Here is a 20830-nt window from a genome sequence, read left to right on the forward strand (position 1 = left end):
CAAATCCGCCACCCTTTGGCTACGCGACAATCAGGGCTGGGGATGGGAATGGTTCATGGGCGGGAGCGAGGGGGGCTTACGCCCAAGACCAACCATGCCATGTAAACCCTCCAGGATGGCACGATAGCCGCTTCGAAGCTGGTCATGTTCTTCACCAAGTCCGGTACGTCCTTCCTTGCCCTCTTCGCGCCCCATATTCCCTTACATCGGCCTCCACAGCTTCGTTCGCGTGCACGCTCGTCCACCAACTGCCCTACTGCCCCACTGTCGCCTACGCCGTCCCGTTGGCCGTCCCTCGTTCCCCGCAGGTCGCATACACCGCCCCCACCCTTCCCTCTCCCGTCGGCGAGACGATCGTCTCCGGCATGTCCAACTTCACGTCCACCCTCACCACCCTCGCCTGCAGCCGCGACGACTACTCCCCGCTCGTGACCTGCACTGACTGCCAGGCCGCGCACCGTACCCGGCTCTGCACCGTCTCCTTCCCCCGCTGCGGCGAGTCCAACCTGACCGGCCCGACGTCCTCCGGCGCGAGCACTTCCGCGCGCGGAACCCGGCGCTGCCCGCGTTCGGGGAGGCGTACGAGGTGCTGCCGCCGTGCCTGGAGGTGCAGTGCATGTCCCGGCTTTCCTCGGCAAAGTCGGTCAGCCGGGACACCGCCATTTGCCGAAGGTACCGTTCACCCGGGCTCGGCCGGACTCACCCGGTTACCTCGGCAGAGTCGTTCGGCCGGACTCACCTGGTTTTCCCAGGGGAGTCGTTCGGCCGGACTCCCCTGGTTTTCCCAGGGGAGCCGCCCGGCCGGACCTGGTCGAAGTGAATACAGTGTAGCATGCATAAAACATGCTGTGTGGTGTATGTAGGGCTTCATATGATCAATTAGGCCTCCAGGTTTGATAGTTATGAAGTATACACCGCATGGGTAGCGCTGTAGCACAGAACTTGGTCACCCAGGTCTGGCCAAACCCACCCAAGCATGTAGCAGCCACCTTCAAGACCTCTGATATTTGGAGGTGGGTGTCCGAGGACAGACATACTGGGGAGCACTGGGGTCCAATGCAGCCAGGCAGTGGTGCAGGCCCGACACTGCACTAGGTGGCAATGGACGGATGGTCAGTGATAAACAGACAGTGGCCGGCATTAGACAGATGGCCGGCACTGGGCAGTGGATGGATGACCGCCGGCAAACAGACGGCCGGTGATGCAGCTTGAAGCGGACCGACTGTCGGCAGTGGAAGCCTCGGACTGACCGCAGCGGAGCGCCGGCTGATGGCGGCCGCGCATAGCGCCGGCGCATCAGCGGCTGTGCACTGCCGCCCGCGCTCCGAGTGATCTGAAGTGGCCGCCCCCCCGACATGTTTGTATTCGTTCTCCGCCGTTATTGGTCGTAATGACATGCAAAAGAGCGCGTTATGTGCGTATTAACAGCGCGAATCAAAAGTGCCCTGGAACGTTACGTTCCGTGCAGGCGCCGGCCCGTGACGTTATATGTAAAAATGGGGATGAGATGGAGTATGCTGACATTAACTTACATCGGACGGACGGATGAATACCCAGATAGTCTCTGCATAATCTGTGGATAACGAAAGAAGCAAGAAGCGTGAAGAAATAGCAGAAACTCGCGAAGATATACTGTTTTGACCAAAAGTGTGGTTCACATATAGGTGGGCTTCCATATGTTGGGATGGAGGATAGATATTGCATATCTGTAAGCTTTCACATTGATTGTAGTGTACACAGACCAGGAACCAAATCACCAAGCACACGAAGCCACATTCTGAGCCCATGTGCGACATCTCCATGGGTTCCTGTCGGAATTTCGAGATTCTTTTTGCGTTGGAAAGCTGCTGTAAAGGCGAGTCTGTTCTGCTATTGTGTGCTGTGATGAGCTCGCATGTTGTATCGATATTGTGTATGTCATTGAAAAATGACATATCGCACTGTACCATCAATTCTTAATCTGTCTGCGCACAAACATAGATTCCTGGTCTGTGTACACTACAATCAATGTGAAAGCTTACAGATATGCAATATCTATCCTCCATCCCAACATATGGAAGCCCACCTATATGTGAACCACACTTTTGGTCAAAACAGTATATCTTCGCGAGTTTCTGCTATTTCTTCACGATTCTTGCTTCTTTCGTTATCCACAGATTATGCAGAGACTATCTGGGTATTCATCCGTCCGTCCGATGTAAGTTAATGTCAGCATACTCCATCTCATCCCCATTTTTACATATAACGTCACGGGCCGGCGCCTGCACGGAACGTAACGTTCCAGGGCACTTTTGATTCGCGCTGTTAATACGCACATAACGCGCTCTTTTGCATGTCATTACGACCAATAACGGCGGAGAACGAATACAAACATGTCGGGGGGGCGGCCACTTCAGATCACTCGGAGCGCGGGCGGCAGTGCACAGCCGCTGATGCGCCGGCGCTATGCGCGGCCGCCATCAGCCGGCGCTCCGCTGCGGTCAGTCCGAGGCTTCCACTGCCGACAGTCGGTCCGCTTCAAGCTGCATCACCGGCCGTCTGTTTGCCGGCGGTCATCCATCTACTGCCCAGTGCCGGCCATCCATCTAATACCGGCCATCTGTTTATCGCCGGCCATCCATCCATTGCCACCTGGTGTAGTGTTGGGCCTGCACCACTGCCTGGTGGTCTGCTGCTTGCATTGGACCCTGCTCACTGTGCCAAACCTTATGTCAGATAGTACCTGCCTCATCTCGGAGGTCACAAAGGCAGCTGCTATGTGCTTGGGTGGGTTCGGCTGGCCCCCAGTGACTGGGTTCTGTGCTGTAGCACACCCCAGCCCTACTTGTGTGGTATACTATACCCCATTACCCACCCTTTATAAAACCAAGCTACCTAGTTGAAGCCTTACATACACCCTACAACATGTTTTACACATACTATACACCATACCCACTTCAACCGGGTCCGGCCGAAAGGCTCCCCCGGGAAAACCAGGAGAGTCCGGCCGAACGACTCCCCTGGGAAAACCGGGCGAGTCCGGCCGAACGACTCTGCCGAGGTAACCGGGTGAGTCCGGCCGAGCCCGGGTGAACGGTACCTTCGGCAAATGGCGGTGTCCCGGCTGACCGACTTGATCGGGGTAACTCCGGGACCTCAAGTGGGAGGTGTGCAACGCGACAGACCGCACGTGCCCCGTGTTCCTCGGCTTCAAGTGCCCGCTGCTGGCGTTTACCGCGAGCGACAGCTATGCGGTCGGGTACCTCAACTCGGGGCGCAAGGGACACGTCGGGGGCGGTGCGACGGGAGGCGCGCGGGACGCGTTCGGGAACGTGTGGTGCAACGGGCCGTGAGGGCGAAATGGAGGATTGCTGTAACTTATCGCTGTTCCATTCCTCATCCTGTGTCGCATGCTCAGACGACCACATTTCGAGCGCCTTTTCTACGATATCCACATCAAGCCTGCGTTCTATCGCCCACGCTAGCGGCATCCTCGCCTTTGGACGGGCTGTCAGAAGTGCTCCGAATGTCGCAGTCCCTCCAGCTGCAAGTCCAGGCGGTGGATCTGACGCTCTTGCATCGATCTCTAGTGGAATACAAGAAGAGGGAAGCCGTTCGGCGGGGAGCCAGGGCTCCACCCTGGCCCAAGAAGATACCTCACGCTCCTGATGCCGTGACGAGCCCTAGTGAACAAAGCGAAGGATGGGCTGGATGGTCCCTGTCGTCACCCATTCCACACGAACGACCAGGATGTTTTTCGCGTCGAGGTCCACCTCACGACCCTCGATACAGAGCTTGTGGTTGAGCTTGGCCTGCAACGACGCGTTGAGGGTTCAGCGCGTCGGATGACAGAGGCAGGACTCACGGCACGCGCGACGAAGAGCTCGGAAACGAGGACCGCGAGCTCGGCGCGGGTGAGCGGCTGCTTGTTGCGGCGGGTGTTGTACTGCTTCCTTTCATCCTTCTCGTCGAAGCCCTCTATCTGCAGGATGGAATGGAGCACTTGAGATCGATTCGGAGAACAGAGATAGAGGACGGACCCCAAAACGGACAGAGAACTTCTCGTGGTCCTGGTTGCCATTGAGTACAGGAAATGCCGGCTCAGTAGGGTGCGCGACTTCCCCTTTCATGGCTGAGGAGATGAGAACGTTGAGCTCGACGTCCGTTGCGTTGGCAGGAGGAGGGCCCGGCGAGCAGCCCTTCGGGCGGTACGGTTTGTACGGAACAACCTGACAGCTAGGGTGGACTGGCGTCTGAAGGCGAGCAAGGTGTGAGAACGTATCTAAAACGCCGACCCAGACTGATTCACATTACCTGTTCCAGTGCGCTGAGGGCATGTTGAGCCGGATGCCAACGGCCGTCGGGGTGCTTGACGTAGCAGACGCGTGTACCGTTCTCTGCCCTGAGGTAGGCGAGTGTGCCCTCGGGGAGATCCCGATCCTGAAAGCAAGCAAGCACGCCTAGGTTGAGAGATCGCGCTTGGACGAGTGAACGAGGCTCACTCGAGTGAGGTTGTACAGCGCCAACTGGGAACCATCTGGCGACAGTGGAAACCACGTCTTCTCAAAGAGAAAATACCTAGAATTGTTGGGAAGGATGACCACTGCCCATTCTCCCAGAGAATAGTCATAATTGAGCTGTAGTGCGACAGATATGTAGTCAGTCAAGTAAAGAGTTCATAAGGGCACCGCTGCCTACGGCAAGTTCTGGAAGAGTTGAGGGCAGTGGCATGATGAGCGAGAGGTCTGGGGAGCAGTCATTCTGGGCTCCTTATAAGCAGCGAGAGCCAGACATCCGTGCCCATGACGAGAAGGAAGGTCGTTTTCTGCAGCGAGTATTCGCGCACGTGGCCTGCGTTGAGGCACTTCAGTGGGACTTGCCGAGGGGCAGGCAGCAGGTTCACTGGTGGTGTGCCCGCTTCAGGCGCGCTTCTGTCATGCGAGAATTGCTTGACCGCCTTCCAGTATCTGGCATCGTACTGTGTCCAGCTGCGCCGGAGTCAGTTGTCTGTGCCTGTCACGGGCCGGACTTGCCAAATCCCAATCCCGTGGGCGCGACGTGACGTGTCCCGCCTATACGTTTCTCTTTTGTTATCCTCTCCCTCCCTGCCCTGTCGTAAAAGTGAGATATGGCCTGTGAGATTTGATCTGGCAGAGAGGCGCCTCCGCTACGCTCGCCTCCGTGACGGCTCCCTCTACTCCGCTGCCACCCTGGTCCCCGCTGTCATGCTGTCAATGCGGCTATCCACGACACCCTACCAATAATATCGTTGGGATGCGCCGTCTCGCTCTCTCGATGCTCACAAGTGTAGGCGGTGGCGGGGTGCGGTTGGGGTGCGGTACAGACTCCAGAGCGTCTGGGGACGAGACCAAGGCGCGCGACGGTCGACTGCTCTCGTGCGCGCACACGGTACCGTCGACCGCTTCACCATCCTCAACTACGCCATTGGCCGCTTGCATGGGCTGTGACACGGATTTGTACATAAGGACACCCGAGGAATGTAGAACAACGTAGAAACCGCCGAATTGACCTGTGACTCGACTCCCGGGACAGGCGGCGTTGAACCCGCCCGGCACATTGCCAACTGGCATGTAGGCGCGCGCCAATGGTGGGGTGTGGTACAGTGCGGCTGGGGACGAGAATTGAATATTGACGCGTGACGGCGGAACCCGACACCAGAAGTCCATTCGCCGCCGGCTCCGTCGTTCTCCACCCGGACGGGCCGCGACTGTCTCCGTGCTTCGCACGGCGCCTCTTGAGACTTGTTCTTATGGATGTCTGTCCACTTACCCCATCTTTGGTATCGCATCTGCCACGCGGGCACGGACATTAATGGCATCTGCCCGACATGTGGGGCGGGGGCGGAGATGTCCCACGTGCGCACGCTAGCACATGAAGCTCATCCACATGAAGCCGGGCCGCAAAGGCGGTAAGCTGGAGTACCTTGGTCCCGTCCCCAGACGCTCTGTACCGCATCCCGCCACCGGCTCGTGTGAGACCAGAGTATCTGCAACCCAATAGCGCCCCCGGCTCTTCGCGCATGTGGACGCGAGACAGCTCACCATCCCAGCCCGACGACCATGGCAGCGCGCCGTGCCCGCTCACCAATCGCAATGTGCAGCACGCCGCCCCCAATATCCGTCGCACTTTATCAAGCGCGACTTGGGAGTCGTACCAGCTAGGCTAGCGAGCCTCTCCCAATTAATTATACTCGTCCTTATCCACCCCGTCCGGAGCGCCTCGATGTGGTACACGGTACTCGTGGCCAGACAGAGATCTACCTTCGTCTCTTGCCAGTTCTCCCCTTGGAACTCGGTACGTACAGCTTCCCCCTTGTCTATCTCTTCGCGCATACGATTCCTATCATCGCAATGACGCTCTCAGTCCAATGCCATCTGCTTCTGGCCGCCCCGGCAGCTCGTCACCCCTGTCTGACACGAACGCGCCGTGTCTAAAGCGCACGTAAGCAGTCAGCATCAACGTAGCGAGCACTCTTGCATCCGTCCGAGCCGCCCGCACCCTTCCGCTGGGACCGACGGGCGCGTGCTCTTGAGCACCTTCTCCAGGTGGATCCGCTCGATCTCGTGCACCTGTCAGAAGCACATCAAGGCCAGACCGCGAAACCGCACACAAGAACTTGCCGTCTTCGCCTTCGCCTTCGCCGGCGCTGGCGCCGCGCCGCGCCGATCGAGTGCATGAACGCGAGGCACACGCCCCACCGTCATCCACGGACTCCCACGCGCACCCGGGCCAGTCCCGTATGTGGTCCGTCGCGCAGTCGTGCCCGAGACAGACGACGGGTTGGGCATTGGTGTGCCCGGGCGCTGGGTTGCGGCCGGTTGTATGTGGGAAAGGATGGAGTTGCGACGGCCGGGTCGACCACGCTCGTCGCACGCGCACAAGACGAGAAGGCGTCCCAGGAATGATCCCATAAAGATCAAACGCTGTGCCATACATCCAATACCTGCCAGACTGGCAGGAGTAAGCCCAAACGCAACGACACTGTGAGACCGCCACATACCGTACAATGATAGCATACAATGACGATCAAACAAAGGGCGCCCTCAACCCAACAGCGTCAGGTCGTCGTACGCTGGCATGCCTGCATGAGAGTGCTCGGGCGTGTGGTGGCTCCCGTTGGCCGTCGAATGGCCGTTCGCGTGCCCGTTCGACGAGCCCTCCACCGCGCACAGACGGATGTACACCTCCGCCCACGCGCAGCACATCCCCGCCAGTCCTTCGTAAAGGCTATACGGATGGTCGGGCAAGTTCATCTGTCCCTCCTGGGAAAGCGCGCGGTATCCGACCGCGAGGTCCGACAGATGGGCCGCGCGCTGCATCCAGTAGCCCGCCTCTATGTGCGAGCCGCGCATAGAGCCGTGGTGGGAGAGCTGCATCACGAAAGAACGGGGTGAGCGCGGGGAGCTCGAGGTCGGTGGCGTGTGAGCAGGGGAGGTGGCGTGTTCGTCGAGCGCGTCGGAGATGGCGAGCAGAGCGAAAACGGAGCCGGCGACCCCGTGGCAGAGCCCGACTCCCTTCCGCAGCAGCCCATGGGTGTAGATGAGCTCCCCCGCGCGGGTCGTCGCGGCGCGGATGGACGTGTGAAGCTCCTCTGGGAGCACAAACGTCGACGGAGACGCCGCGGCGCGCCGGAGGATCGCGGAGAACAGCATGACGAACCCGGGTGCACCGTGGCACCATTGAACGGGCGTGTCGTCCCTCTCCTCGTTGACTCCGAGGCGCTTCGTGTCGGGCTGAACAGCGGCACCTCCAGAGATGTGCGCCATGTGCTGCCCAGCTTCCGTCGGCCAGTTGCCAAGCGGATCCTGGACGGCGAGCAGCCACTCTACTGTGTGCAGGATGTCGTCCCAGTGCGGGAGGACGATGGCTGAGGGTGCGTGGACCAGCATGTGGAGGATCCCGGCTGATAATACGAGGGGTGAGCGAAGGCGTGCACTGTGCACGAATGAGGTAGACATACCGACGCCGTGCGCCGCACCCAGGTAGCGCGAGTTGTGCCATCTCCACATGTGCCGCGGCGCCTTCTCCCTCTCGCTTTCCTCAAGCTGCTCTCTATACAACTCCGCACCGAACTTGCCGCGCCTGAGGATGTCCTCCACGACCGCCTTGAGGCATTCGTCTGAGCAGAGCCCCTCCACGGTACGGACGACCTTGTCCTTGACCTTCCCCTGCCTGGCGAGGTCGCGGAGCGTGACGTCGAGCTCGTTGCGGAGGAAAAGGAGCGCATACAGCAACCCCGCGCGTCCATAGAGCACCTCGCACCCGTCATCGCTCAACGGCTCGCTCTCCGCGACCTGCGCCGCCTGTTCCACCAGCCTGACCGCGGCGAGCCACGTCTCGGCGAGCTCGACCTGCTCGAGCACGTCGGCGTCGAGCTTTCCGCGACGGGCGTGCTTGTGGGCAGACGAGTCTGGGGCCTGGCGGAGGCGGAGCTGGCGGACGAGGACGAGGGTGGCGGGGCCGACGGGGGTGTCGAGGAAGGCGACGCGGGAACCGTGGTGGCGGTCGTGGAAGGGGACCGCGATGAGAGCAGAGGTGGGGGTGGTGGGGAGGGACTTGGTGGGCGAGGCGAGGAAGACGCGCATGTCGGCGATGATCTCGCCTTGAGGAGGGGATGAGTGGGGTGGAACGTGGAAGGGTGGGGACTAGAGGGCGTACCTGCGCTGCCATTGTAGACATTCGGGGTGTTGGACGGGTGGCGGTGGACGCGGACGATGTTCTCGAGGAAGGCTTCGTGGACGCGGTGCTTGACGGCCCTGGTGTCGGCAGGCGGAGAGTTGATGTGGCGAGAGAAGGGCGACATGGCTCGTGTGGACGGAGACGAGTAGAGGGGCGGGGCGAGCCTCAGGCCTCAGAGGAGGGCTATAAGCCTGCGCTGGATGTTTGGAGTGACGTCAGGGACATATGCTGACCAGGCTTGCCGTTGCCCGCCCGAGCGGCACGGAACTCATCCGTGAGCGCGGGCTCTGGCGCGCGAGGCAGCGCAGATAGCCACTTGCGCAGCTCTAGATCTGGCGGAGTGGGATGGGTGAGGGCGATGGCGGTAGCTAGACGAGTGCAGCGACGAACGTGCTGATAGCGGCGCTGAGGTGTTAGTCAGCACTGGACCGCCCCGCCCGGCCACTGCCGTCAGAAGCATACGCATCCTCGTTCAGTGCAAGCCTTGCCCGGTCATAAGTAGATGGAAGGAGAGAGCATTACATAGCTTATCTATTCAAATGCCGAACACTTCACACAAAAGTCACCTTCTCACAAAGGAAGAGCGCGAACGAGGAGAGCTGAGGGTTTCCCAACCATCTACTTGAGTAGTACGAAACGCGAAGTCGATGCCGATGAAATACTGTGCACCGGTACCAGCCGGCACCTCTCTTGCAGAGTCTGCTATCAAGTGGTTCTGGGAAGCACATGTGTAGTTCCCAAGAGCGCCACGATCAACATTGGACACACATATGTTGTATGCTACACAACTCGGAGATGACGTTCGACTACACAGCGAGCTCGAGGGCCGTAAGTCAGCCAAGTAAACAGATGTATGAGTACGTGCACCGTGGGACTCACTGAGTCGATCGTCATTGAACTTCAAATTGATATTGAACTCTGTCTGCACGCTTTCAGACGCAACGAGCTTGCGCCTGGCCGTGCCATCGCCATACTACTCATCTACACACACCCCGTGGCACGTCGGACACTCCTCCTTATGCACACGCTGCGACCACCCTCTGACCGCCATGTACGCGACCAACGCGCTCGCGAACTTCACCGTCGCCCCGTTCAGCCGCCGATCTGGCACCTCAACCACCAACCCGACCGGCGCCAGCCTCAGTTCCTTCCGCTGCTCCAGCCACGCCGCGAACATGTTCGCGCCCAGCAGGTACCGCACGTTCGCGCCCTCGCGCGAATCCACCGCGACGCACGCGGTGAGCTGCAGGAGCGCCGGCAGCAGCCGTGCGCCCGGGTTCCCGACGAAGACCTCCATCACGTCGCCGAACGCGCGGAAGCCGCCGAGCGTGAGCGCGCGCACGCGGCCGAACTCGCGGAACACGCCCAGCCAGGTGGTCTTGGGCAGTGCGGGGATCGCGCGGGAGAGGTGCAGCGAGAGGAACGTGAGGGTGCGCGGGTTCGCGAGGGCAGGGAGGCCGAGTAAGACGTGGATGGCGAGCGCGGGACGGTCGACCGTCGACTTTTTGTCGTCGTCCTCTTCGTCCGCTTGAGACTTGGGGACCGCCCACATGGGCTTTGGGATGTTGATCGTCCAGTAGCCGACCGCGATCTGTGCTTCGGGGAGACGACCCCGCGCGCCGAGGCGCACCTCGACGTGCTCGGCGGTGGCGAGCGCCGGAAAGAGCTCCCACCGGTTCTCTGGAAATGCGTCCATGGGCGGAGTGACCTTGGTTCGAAGGCTATCGTCGTCTTTGCTGCCACATTCGATGCCTTCGGTGTCCTCGTCGTACCGGACGACGATATCGAACGTGCACGTCTCGGGCACAGCCAGGTGCCGCAGGACGTGTTGGATGTCCAGCGCAAAGTCGTCGATCCGGATCTCCTCCAGCTCCTTGAGCTCCACCCTCGCCATCCTCGGGTCGCTAGCGTCGAGGTGCACCCCCGGGAGCGCGCTGTCCACGTACAGCTCGCGCAAGTTCGGGCACGCTCTCAGCAGCCCCAGCAGCCACGCGCTGTCCAGCGCCGGCGCACCGACTCCCCAGAGCTGCGCGAGGGACAGCTCCGAGAGGGCGTGCAGGGTGCCGTCCACACGCAGCACGACGTGCTCGACCTCGAGCGTTTCCAGCCGCGGGGTGCGCGCCGCGTCGACGCGGAGCTCGCGCCCCAGCACCGGCCCGGTCGCGAAGACCTGCAGCGACTTGAGCGGCGGTCCGAGAGCGGCGAGCACGGCGAGCACGGCGGGCGCGTGGGCGGGCTCGAAGATGGCGGCGAAGTACGAGGTGCGGGGGGCGAAGGGGAGCACGGCGGCGCATGCAGCAGAGATGTCCAGGTCGGACCCGCTGAAGGAGACGCAGAGGTTGTCGCGGGCACCGGCGCGCTCGAGGAAGGGGGCGATGGACGCGGGGTCGCGCTGGTCCTGGAAGTCGATGCGGTGCCAGAGCTCGGATGTGGTGAGCGCAGTGGCGCGCCAGTGGCGGCACACCCATGAGACGGGAACCCAGGACGCGTGAAATCCGTGGCCGAAGTCTTGATAGGAGTTCGAGTAGTCGTTGTAAAGGTCCAGGAAAACGTGCTCGAGGATGCTTGAGGGGAGGGTGGCAACCCCCAGTGGCGAGTCCACCAATGCTGTGGCGCAAAATGAAAACAAGTAGGCGATAACATGCGTTATACTTACTTCCTGTGCCTTGTTGTAAAGTAGGAGTGTTCATCTTTCCACTGTTCTCGGTGAGGGGTGGACGGTGGAGAGATCCAGGTCGTGAAAGGCGAAAATGATGAGTTTAATACTCATGATGCTGGCGTCGATCGAGCGGATCGCCGGGCTTTGTTCGCGGACCCACAAAGAAGCAGATGGCCGTTGGAGTCGAACATGGCCAAAGCGAGGGCGACATCATGATCACGCTCGACGCGTGCATGTACATGTGATGTGTGACTCGCGAGTCGCCGTGAGGCGGGGCTGGAAGTGCGGAGTGCGAGCGCGGATCTTGGGGGACAGGCGGCGTGCGGGAGGATGAGGCGTGTCTGTGCAACGAGTACGTCGATGCGAACCAATGGGTACGGTAACCGGTCGAACCGCGACGTGGTGGAGGGCATGCGCAATAGTGACTTCGAGGATACGGAGCCTCGGAGGGCGGCGGCGCTGGAGGTTGGAGGTCCGGCCTCCGGGTCGTCTGAGTTGTGCGCATCTTCACATAGCGCGTGCATGGACGTAGTTGGATGGATGCGATAGGAAGGGGGGAAGACGGGGAAGACGCCAAATAAAGAATGACAGGCGTACTCGAAGAAACCGACAAGCTAAGAGACGTGTTGCCGTTAGACCCCGGCACGAGTACACATCAGTGGTGCCGGTGCGCTTTGCAGGTCGAGGTGGCTTGCGTGATGTTCTGATCATGGTGGTGGTATAGAGGGAAGATGGAGATGGAGAGGAATCAATTCAAAGGTGAGGAATTCGAACGGGCACCAGCACTCTGGGAGGCGGAGAATATTGTGGGGCTGAGGTACTATACAGTGGCGGATTTAAGGTTAAAACTCCCCCAGAACATGCGGGGACAAGAAGTGCAGCTGCTATTGGTGTATAGAACGAACGAATAAGCGGGCATTGACATGAGCTCGAGCTCGAGAGGAACGAGAAAGAGGAGGCCTGGGCTGGATAAGCGCGCACGCCTGTCCGCGTCAGTTCGAACTGTCTTCCCGTGACTGCCGCGATGCTCAGCTCATGATGATCTTTCGTCGCACCTTCCAAATTTCCGTCGACTGAGGCGCTTTATCAAGGATGTCACAAGTGAGGCACGTTTTCTCTCGGCTCTCAAGCACCCACACCTAAACATCGTCGTCTACAGTCCCATCCCATGCGAGTTGTTCTGTTTGGCGATGATGGTGAGCCTCTCCCACAAGTGTTGGACATTCATTTCCACTCAAATTTCTAAGCGTAGGGGCGAGAACGCTCCTGGAAAAGTTCAAGTACAATTGCTTTGACGACTCACACTTCACCGACGGTGATGGTAAGCAACGCTTCATCCCCAGCCTCGGCTGTCACGCGTTAGCAAACCGTCTAGACTTCGCATTGAAGGCTTACATCTTCGAAGAGGAGCTCGTGTACGTGCAGTTAGAATCACCTTTTGGAACCATGTGCGCCAAGCCTCTTCTGCATATTCAATCCACATTCACTCGCCGCCTTCGCCAGTTCATCGGACCTGGTCCAACCTCAGATCCGCACAGTCGACGGCTTCCTCCTCGTCTACTCCATCGCTTCCCGACCTTCGTTTGAGAGCATCAGTGCCATCCACCGGCGCGTCCTGACCGTCAAGGGAACGGACTCCGTGCCAGCCGTCCTCGTCGGCAGCAAGCTCGGCAAGGGGCACGAGAGGCAAGTGCAAGCAGGCGGTTCGTTTCCGCTTCCGATCGAGCCACATGCGCTGACTCCGTGCGTGACGCAGAGGGCGAAGAGCTCTCAAAACGCCTTGGCTGTAGTTTCGTCGAGATCTCGGCGAAGCACGACAATGTGGATGTCGTTTTCGAGCACGTTCTGCGTGCGATCCGGGCGCACGAAAAGGTTTGCGTCCTCCGTTTGTCGTACTTGCTCTATCCACTTGGCTGACCTGACGGACAGCCGCCCGCTGAAGCTCCCAGGGACGGTTCCGGTCGGATTCGATCCAGACTTGCCGCCGGCTGTGGCGTTCGATGCGTCGTCGCGTAACCACACGTCGTGTTTCGCCGACCGTGCTTGGAACAGATTTAGCCTTGGACGCCCTTTGTACGATAGCTAAGTAAGTCAAGCAGTATATGTCTTTGCGAGACGATTTTGCCACCCGCTTCACAGGTGTGCAATGCATCACGCATGACATACCTTTTCAGCCCCTCAGAATGACATACAACTTCAACTCCGGCGCACTGTATAGTACATACGATTATTGCACACGATCAGTGCGACGTAGACTTGTCTGCCACCACGCCCCTCGCCGACGCATCTCCAGGCTGAACGCAACCGCGGCCCTGCTCTCGCACCTGCGCCTGCCCCTCCCGAATCGCCCCCACCGCCTCGTCGCAGACCCCACACCACCCCTTCACCATGAAAACCCTCCCGCCGCCCGCCCGCCCAAGAAACGCCTCCGTCACCACTGCATCCTTCCCCACCGGCACCCGCAGCTCGACCCGCGCCGCCCGCAACACGTCCGCGCGCGCGCACCGCTCGAGCACGCCCCCGACCCACCCCGCGCTCCACTCCCCCACCCCGCACAGCATCAACGCGTCCGGCCGCAGGCAGCCCCCGCCCCCGCCCCCACCCCCGCGCTTCGCGCGCGCGTCCGCGTCCGCGTCGAGCGCGGCGAGCACCGCGCGCGCCACCGCGGCGTCCCCGACCGCGAGCCGCGCGAGGCGGCGGGGCAGCGCGGCGAGGACGGGCACCCACGCAACGCCGCGCAGCGCGCCGCGTGCGTCGTGCACGGAGAGCACGCGGAGGTGCTCGCGGAGCCCGGGGGGCGTGGGCGCGCGCGGGAGCGAGCCGGGCGCGGGTGGGGGGAGCGGCGAGGGCGGGCGGGTGAGGAGGCCGGCGGCGGCGGCGAGGGTGCGCGGGTCGACGTCGACGGGCACGGCGGCGGCGTCGAGCGCGGGGACGAGCGTGCGGAGGGTGTGGGCGAAGAGCGCGGCGAGCTGCGCGGGGGAGGCGTTGGCGAGGTGGATGTTCCAGCGGGGCGGGGAGGAGGCATCGGTAATGCGCGGCAGGGAGGCGCGGGGCAGGAAGAAGCCGAGGTGGGGGGTGGATGCGATGAGGCGCGGGACGGTCTCGCGGCGGGAGTGGAGGAGGAGGTCCTCGATCGCGGCGAAGTGTGTCGGGCGGTCCTTGTGGGACTCGCCCGCGGCGGGGGCGAGGTCGAGGATGAACGTGAAGTGGCGGAGCTGCGGGGCGAGGAGGACCTGGAGGAGTGTCGCGACAGCCCAGGGTCCGTCGCTGACATGGAGCTCGTCCAGGAGCGGGAGAATCACCACAGTACGGTCCTTTCCATCGCTCGGCGAAAGCCAGCATGCGTAGTTGAGCTTGAGGATGCGCAGGTGTGGGAAGCCCTTGGTGAGCCAGTCCAGATGCCACGGGCTGCCGTACGCTCGTTCGAACGCCGCGCCGCGGAAGTCGACGCTGGGGGTGCGCGAGTGCTCACGCCTGCCGGCCCCGAGCTCAAGAAACACGCCCTCGGGATACCACATAACGGACAGCTCTTCCCGCGCCAGCGCGACGCCTTGGGTGAGCACGAAGCTCAGCCTCGGCGCGAGCGGGAGGACCACCACCGCTGGGGCGAGGGTCGTCACCACGACGCGGAGCTCCTTGAGTTCGCCGTACAACGCCCGGTCGAAGAGCTTGTTTAGTGCCGCGACCGCGTCGTCGTCGCCCGACACGTCGAGCTTAGCCAGGCGCCACGCAGTGCCGACGAGAGCATTGTCCACGCGCGCCCACGGCCAGCCCCAGTTTGCGATCGTGCGGTGCATAAAGACGCTGAGCAAGAGAGGGGGCCGCGCGTGGGCGCTGAACGCGATCGCTGTGGGGAAGGCGGCGACGGAGCGCACTGAGCGGCCAACGTAGAGTCGGGTCCAGATGGCGGGGAAGGTGCGCGCGACGGCGCGCCAGTGGCTGCAGACGGAGGCAGCGGCGAGGACATTGCCCGTGTCGCAGGTGAGGTCACGGAGCAGAACAAAGATGTTCCCCAGGAGCAGAGTGTCCAGGGTTTGGCAGCGGGGAGGTGTGCGGGTCTCCGGAGGTGGTGGCGGGGAGGGTGGCGGAGAGCCGTTGGGCGAATCGAGGTCGAAGTTGAAGTAATCGTCAATTGAGAACGTCATTTCGTACAGGTAGGGAGGGAGTTGTGAGGACGGTGAGCGACATGGGTGAGGGTCGACGACTATATTGGCTGCGGATATAGTGTCATTGGTCACAATGCGGGCTGCCGGTAGCGTGTTGTGCGCCCAAAAGAGGGATCTCTTTGAGACTCTGCATCGCGGCTAGCATAGGCGTCCACGTCGAAGAGCTTGCTGCTGACGACACAACAGTTAAATCAGTGGATGGAACCATGCACGTCGCTTCCCGACAATGGGGGTGTGGGTACACCAAGTCTTTGTAAGAATTGGGTGGCCATGGGAAACAATAGATTACGTGCAGTTACGCGACGACGCATTGAATGCTCCAGCCGGCAAGTCTAAATCGCATCCGACTGGAAGCGTCCCTCGGAGCTTCAGCGGGTGGCTGTCTGTCAGGTCAGCCAGATGGATCGAGCAAGTGCGACGAACGAAGGACGCAGACCTTCAATTCGTGCGCCCGGATCGCACGCAGCACGCGCTCGAACGCGACATCCACATCTTCTTGCTTTGCCGAGATCTCGACGAAGCTGCAGCCGAGGTTTTTGGCGAGCTCTTCACCCTCTGCTTCAAAAACGGAGTAAGCGCTTGTGTCTCGATCGGAAGAGGAAGTGGAAACGTCACGCAACCGCTCCCTTGTATTTGCCGCTCGTGCTCCTCGTCGATCTTGTTGCTGACGAGGACGGCTGGCACGGACTCTGTTCCCTTGGCGGTCAAGATGCGTCGGTGTATGGCACTGATACTCTCGAACGAAGGCCTGGAGGCGATGGAGTAGATGAGGAGGAAGCCGTTGACTGGGTGGATCTGTGAATGGACTAGGTCCGAAGAACTGGTAAAGGCGGCGAGTGAGTGTGGATCGAATACGCAGACGAGGTTCGCGCACAGAGTTCCAAAAGGCCTTTCTGCATGGACGTACACGAGCACGTCTTCGAAGATGTAAGCCTTCAATGCGAAGTCTAGAGGGCTTGCTAACGCGTGAGGGCGGGACCGCCGAGGCTGGAGATGAAGCGTCACTCACCATCACCGTCGGTGAAGTGTGAGTCGTCAAAGCAATTGTACTTGAACCGTTCCATGAGCGTTTTCACACCTACACTTAGACAGGTGAGTGGAAATGAGTATCCAACACGTGTGGGAGAAGCTCACCATCATCGCCAAACAGAACTATTCGTATAGGGTGGGACTGTGGGTGTTTGGGCGTGCCCTGGGTGCTTGAGAGCCGAGAGATTTTAAACGTGCTCACCTGTGACATCCTTGATAGAGGTGGACGGAGGTTTGAAACGTGAGGTCAGCATCCATATAGGAACACCGGCCGCGTGACTGCACCGGCACAATTGTCCGAAGACCCGAGAAGCGGTCACGGGATTGAGTCCGTTGGCAACCTTGGGTTCTGTTCATGTTTGCGCCCAAGAACCTATGAATCAGGTAAGTGAGAGTCCGGATGAATTTACTTGCTCAAGACATGAAAACCCACAAGGGCAGAGAGTGAGTCTGGTGATACGCCTACCATAGGGCTCCGCCCTCAAGGGCGATAAACGAGGATTCAAAAAAAAAAAAAAAAAGAGTCTGGTGAATGTCGGCCATGCGGTTCGAACTGCATCGTGAGCGCGGGAAGCTTGATCACGTCCCCATCGTGTTGCATCATGCATGACCTGCGCGGACACTCAGTACTCAGTAGCCATCGTGGGTGGGTATTTGAACATAGACACTTGAGAGCCATAATCACCCGTGACATGACCGATAGAGCGTAGACTGTTGTTGACTGGGGGTGTGGGACAAGAGCGGGCGTGACTGTCAAGGGCTGTGCGACTGTATAGGAACAGTCTTGCGGACTTTGATTTTGACATTAACGCTGGCGATCGTATTGCATTCGTCCCGCGGGTGCGCAGCGGCGTGGCGTTGGCACGGGACGATGGACACCCGGGAATCGACGGATGTGCGCAGATTGAGAGGGATTAGAGCTGACAGGGACGCGCTCGCGGTGCCGGGAGAGGGCGGGGACAAGCAGGCAGAGGGCATGCCAGGGCTTGGTGCCAAGGCTGATGCAGGCGAGGACAACGGAGTTGATGAAGTCGTCGTCCAGCGCACCGTCTGCTCGGGTGACCGTGACGAGCCCCGACGCGGCCAGTTTCGTCCGTGAGCTGCTCCAATTTTACGCTCATCCGGCAGGGCGCCGAGCACGCGAACGTTGCCGACGGCCGGCCAGGGCCAGACGCGCGCAGACACGTCCAGCCGGGCACGCGCACTTGGCGGCGGGACGGCGAGGATGCGGCGAAGGGCGCAGACGAGCGGGCGGGGACGGCAACGGACGCGGCGGCAGCAGGCGTGACGGCAAAGGCGTCGGACGCGGGCTGGACGCGAGTCGGGGCCAGGCGAGGGCCGCACGGAGGAGGAGGCGGTGGCCGCTCACGTAAGCGGGGCGGGGGTCTGAAAAGGGCAGGGGGCGTCACCGCTCATCAACGCCTCCCTCTCCTCCTCCCTCCCAGTCCTCGCCCCGTCCAACACTCTCTTTTGCTGCCCCCAGGACGCCCCCGCCGCCCTCTGCCTCGTCTAGGCTACTCTCCTGTCTCTCTACTGTCCCTCCCTTCTAATCGCCCTTCCTACGACCTCACGATGAGCCATCGCCAGCTTTCGCTCCTGGCCCTCTCCCTCGCCGCCGCCACCTCCGCCCTCGACTCCCACTCTGCCGGCTCCTTCGAGAATGGCGGCAACACCCAAGTCAGCGCCATGATGGTCAGTCGCCCTCTCCCCCTCCCTCCCACTCCGCTCATCCCTCGCCCCGAAAGATGTTCTTGGGCAACCTCGACAAGGTCTACATCCTCGACAAGTCCGAGGCCAACTCCGCCACCTTCAATGGCTACCCCGCCATGGGCTCCGTCTACGACATTGCCACCCGCACCGCGACCACGATGGGCGTCACCACCAACGTTTTCTGCGCCTCCGGCCTCCACCTCCCCAACGGTTCCTTCGTCACCTTCGGTGGCAACGGCGCCGTCGGTCCTGGCGGCAACATCGGCGACACCACCCCCCCGGGCAACCCGTACACCGCCACGTTCGACACCAAGTTCGGTGACTACGACGGCACCAAGGCTATCCGTATCCTCAAGCCTTGCACATCTTCTGATGACTTTACGTCCCCCGACTGCCAGTGGTTCGACAATGCCACTCAGCTTTCCATGCAGGGCCAGCGCTGGTACTCTACTGCCGAGGCTCGCGGGGACGGTTCCATCGCCATCATCGGTGGTTTCACCAACGGTGGTTACATCAACCGCAACACCCCCAACACCGATCCCGCCTACGAGGGTGGTGCCGCCAACCCGACCTACGAGTTCTTCCCCGCCAAGGGCGAGGCTCAGGTGATGCAGTTCATGATTAAGACCTCCGGTCTCAACGCCTACCCCCACACCTACCTCATGCCCTCCGGCAAGATGCTCGTCCAGGCCAACTACTCCACCAGTCCGTCCCTCGACCCATCCCCCCCGTCTTCCTTCTGACCGTCTTTGCTTTTCTAGTGCTTTGGGACCCCGACACCAACACTGAGACCGACCTACCTGACATGCCCGACCAGATCGTCCGTGTCTACCCCGCCTCCGGTGCCACCGCCATGCTTCCCCTCACTCCGGAGAACAACTGGACCCCCACCGTCATCTTCTGCGGTGGTGTGCTCATGACCGACGAGCAGTGGGGCAACTACTCCTGGCCCTGGGCCGACACCTGGACCATCCCCGCGTCCAATAAGTGCCACACCATCACCCCTGAGCCCACCGACGGTTCCACTGTCGACTACGTCGAGGTTGACCCCATGCTCGAGACCCGCACCATGGGCCAGTTCATCGCTCTCCCCGATCTCACCATGCTCGTCGTCAACGGTGGCGAGAACGGTACCGCCGGCTACTCGACCCGTACTCTCAACACCCTCCAGATGCCATTCGGCCAGTCGCTTTCTTCTGGCCCCGCCGGCACTCCTGCGATCTTCAACCCCCGCGCCGCCGCCGGCAAGCAGTGGACCAACGCTGGCTTCGACACTTCGTCAATCGCCCGTCTCTACCACTCGTCTGCTATCCTCCTTCCGGACGGGTCGGTCCTGATCGCCGGTTCGAACCCTAACGTCGACGTCAACACCACCACCGTCTTCCCCACCACGTACGAGGCGGAGATCTTCTACCCCAGCTACTTCTCGGCCTCGAACCGTCCGACGTTCACCGGTGCTCCCTCGACGCTCACTTACGGCGGCAAGTACTTCGACCTCACCGTCCCTGCCTCTGCGTACTCTGGCTCTGCGAACGACGCGGCGGACAACACGTCCGTTGTCCTCGTCCGTGGCGGCTGGACCACTCACGCGATGAACATGGGCCAGCGTGTCATGCAGCTCAACAACACCTACACGGTCAACAGCGACGGCTCGATCACCCTCCACGTCTCGCAGCTCCCGCCCAACCCGAACCTGTTCCAGCCCGGGCCGACGCTGATGTTCGTCACTATGTCCGGCATCCCGTCCAACGCTACCTGGGTCACCGTCGGCTCAGGCAACATCGAGACGCAGCCGACGTCGAACGCGGTCGTGCTCCCGTCCTCGGTCCGCCTCGACGGCGCGAAAGGCAACGGGTCCAACACGACGACCACGGGCAACAACAAGAGCGACGCGTCGCACACGGGCGTCCTGGTCGGGGGGATTATCGCGGCGATTGCGGCCGTTGGCATTCTCGGTGCGAGTTTCGGAATCTGTGCGGCGCGGCGGAGGCGCGAGGTCGCGCGGCAGGCGTCGGAGCGCTCGTACCCGATGAGCACGGCGTCTGGGGGCGCGGCCGGCGTGACCGGCGCACGCGCGGGCGGGCCTGGGTTCAGAGGTTCTGACTCTAGCGCTTTCATCCCGCTCTCACAGGGTAACGAAAGCCACGCGTGGGCGCCGAACGCGAGCCAGCTCAGCCTGCAGACGCCATCGTCGCCGTACTTCGACGACATGCGGACGCACAGCTCCGAGTTCGACCCGTACCACCAGAACGCGCCGAGGGTGAGCAACGCGAGCGCGCGACCGGGGAGGCTATGAGGGGGAGGGGAGCGGCGGGTTGGGGAGAAGATGTCGTACATAGTCGCCTCAGAGAGGACGAACGGACCTTGGCTTTGAATACTTACTACCTGATCTGTCTTTCCCGGACACGCTATCCACCATTGCTCCGACTCCCACCAGGACTGTTTCGCACCGGCTCGCTCGAGCACCCCGATCGCTACGTGCTCGCTCCGCCCCCCGCGCTGTTGTCCATCGTACATAGTACGTACTATGCCTCCCACCCCCTGGCGCCGGCCGTCGTTCGCGTGCTGGTGCGCGGTGCCGTGGCGG

The 20830-nt window shown here is 61.3% G+C and overlaps 8 protein-coding genes across 8 annotated transcripts; 3 read left to right on the forward strand and 5 right to left on the reverse strand.

Moving 5' to 3' along the window:
* Positions 1–144: 144 nt before the first annotated feature.
* BXZ73DRAFT_81708 (stretch-activated Ca2+-permeable channel component-domain-containing protein) lies at positions 145–1095 on the forward strand (the record flags this gene model as incomplete). Its single annotated transcript, XM_048023552.1, has 5 exons — positions 145–163; positions 220–459; positions 501–672; positions 864–891; positions 955–1095. 5 exons carry the CDS (start codon positions 145–147, stop codon positions 1093–1095), a joined length of 600 nt encoding a protein of 199 aa, XP_047872493.1.
* Positions 1096–3662: 2567 nt separating this feature from the next.
* Positions 3663–4710, reverse strand: BXZ73DRAFT_106662 (uncharacterized protein; the record flags this gene model as incomplete). Its single annotated transcript, XM_048016684.1, has 6 exons — positions 3663–3791; positions 3845–3961; positions 4020–4232; positions 4294–4419; positions 4482–4616; positions 4678–4710. The coding sequence occupies 6 exons, from the start codon at positions 4708–4710 to the stop codon at positions 3663–3665; spliced, it is 753 nt and encodes a 250-aa protein (XP_047872494.1).
* A 2333-nt stretch (positions 4711–7043) lies between these two features.
* BXZ73DRAFT_92830 (uncharacterized protein) lies at positions 7044–8803 on the reverse strand (the record flags this gene model as incomplete). Its single annotated transcript, XM_048026493.1, has 3 exons — positions 7044–7903; positions 7961–8602; positions 8659–8803. 3 exons carry the CDS (start codon positions 8801–8803, stop codon positions 7044–7046), a joined length of 1647 nt encoding a protein of 548 aa, XP_047872495.1.
* Positions 8804–9652: 849 nt separating this feature from the next.
* BXZ73DRAFT_55129 (uncharacterized protein) lies at positions 9653–11275 on the reverse strand (the record flags this gene model as incomplete). Its single annotated transcript, XM_048021286.1, has 1 exon — positions 9653–11275. A coding segment is annotated over one exon (1623 nt), but the record flags the coding sequence as incomplete, so codon positions are not given.
* A 1231-nt stretch (positions 11276–12506) lies between these two features.
* BXZ73DRAFT_106664 (small GTPase superfamily) lies at positions 12507–13354 on the forward strand (the record flags this gene model as incomplete). Its single annotated transcript, XM_048016685.1, has 6 exons — positions 12507–12534; positions 12591–12659; positions 12714–12786; positions 12842–13041; positions 13095–13210; positions 13268–13354. 6 exons carry the CDS (start codon positions 12507–12509, stop codon positions 13352–13354), a joined length of 573 nt encoding a protein of 190 aa, XP_047872497.1.
* A 224-nt stretch (positions 13355–13578) lies between these two features.
* Positions 13579–15483, reverse strand: BXZ73DRAFT_106665 (uncharacterized protein; the record flags this gene model as incomplete). Its single annotated transcript, XM_048016686.1, has 1 exon — positions 13579–15483. One exon carries the CDS (start codon positions 15481–15483, stop codon positions 13579–13581), a length of 1905 nt encoding a protein of 634 aa, XP_047872498.1.
* A 316-nt stretch (positions 15484–15799) lies between these two features.
* Positions 15800–16744, reverse strand: BXZ73DRAFT_106666 (P-loop containing nucleoside triphosphate hydrolase protein; the record flags this gene model as incomplete). The annotated part of the gene is made up of 7 exons (XM_048016687.1): positions 15800–15883; positions 15941–16059; positions 16125–16324; positions 16379–16451; positions 16514–16582; positions 16639–16675; positions 16736–16744. 7 exons carry the CDS (start codon positions 16742–16744, stop codon positions 15800–15802), a joined length of 591 nt encoding a protein of 196 aa, XP_047872499.1.
* A 1361-nt stretch (positions 16745–18105) lies between these two features.
* Positions 18106–20539, forward strand: BXZ73DRAFT_55119 (glyoxal oxidase N-terminus-domain-containing protein; the record flags this gene model as incomplete). Its single annotated transcript, XM_048021281.1, has 3 exons — positions 18106–18225; positions 18279–18948; positions 19005–20539. The coding sequence occupies 3 exons, from the start codon at positions 18106–18108 to the stop codon at positions 20537–20539; spliced, it is 2325 nt and encodes a 774-aa protein (XP_047872500.1).
* Between the last annotated feature and the right edge of the window lie 291 nt (positions 20540–20830).

This window comes from Epithele typhae (genome assembly GCF_022376455.1).
Source record: "Epithele typhae strain CBS 203.58 chromosome Unknown BXZ73scaffold_88, whole genome shotgun sequence".
Classification (NCBI taxonomy): Eukaryota; Fungi; Basidiomycota; class Agaricomycetes; order Polyporales; family Epitheliaceae; genus Epithele; species Epithele typhae.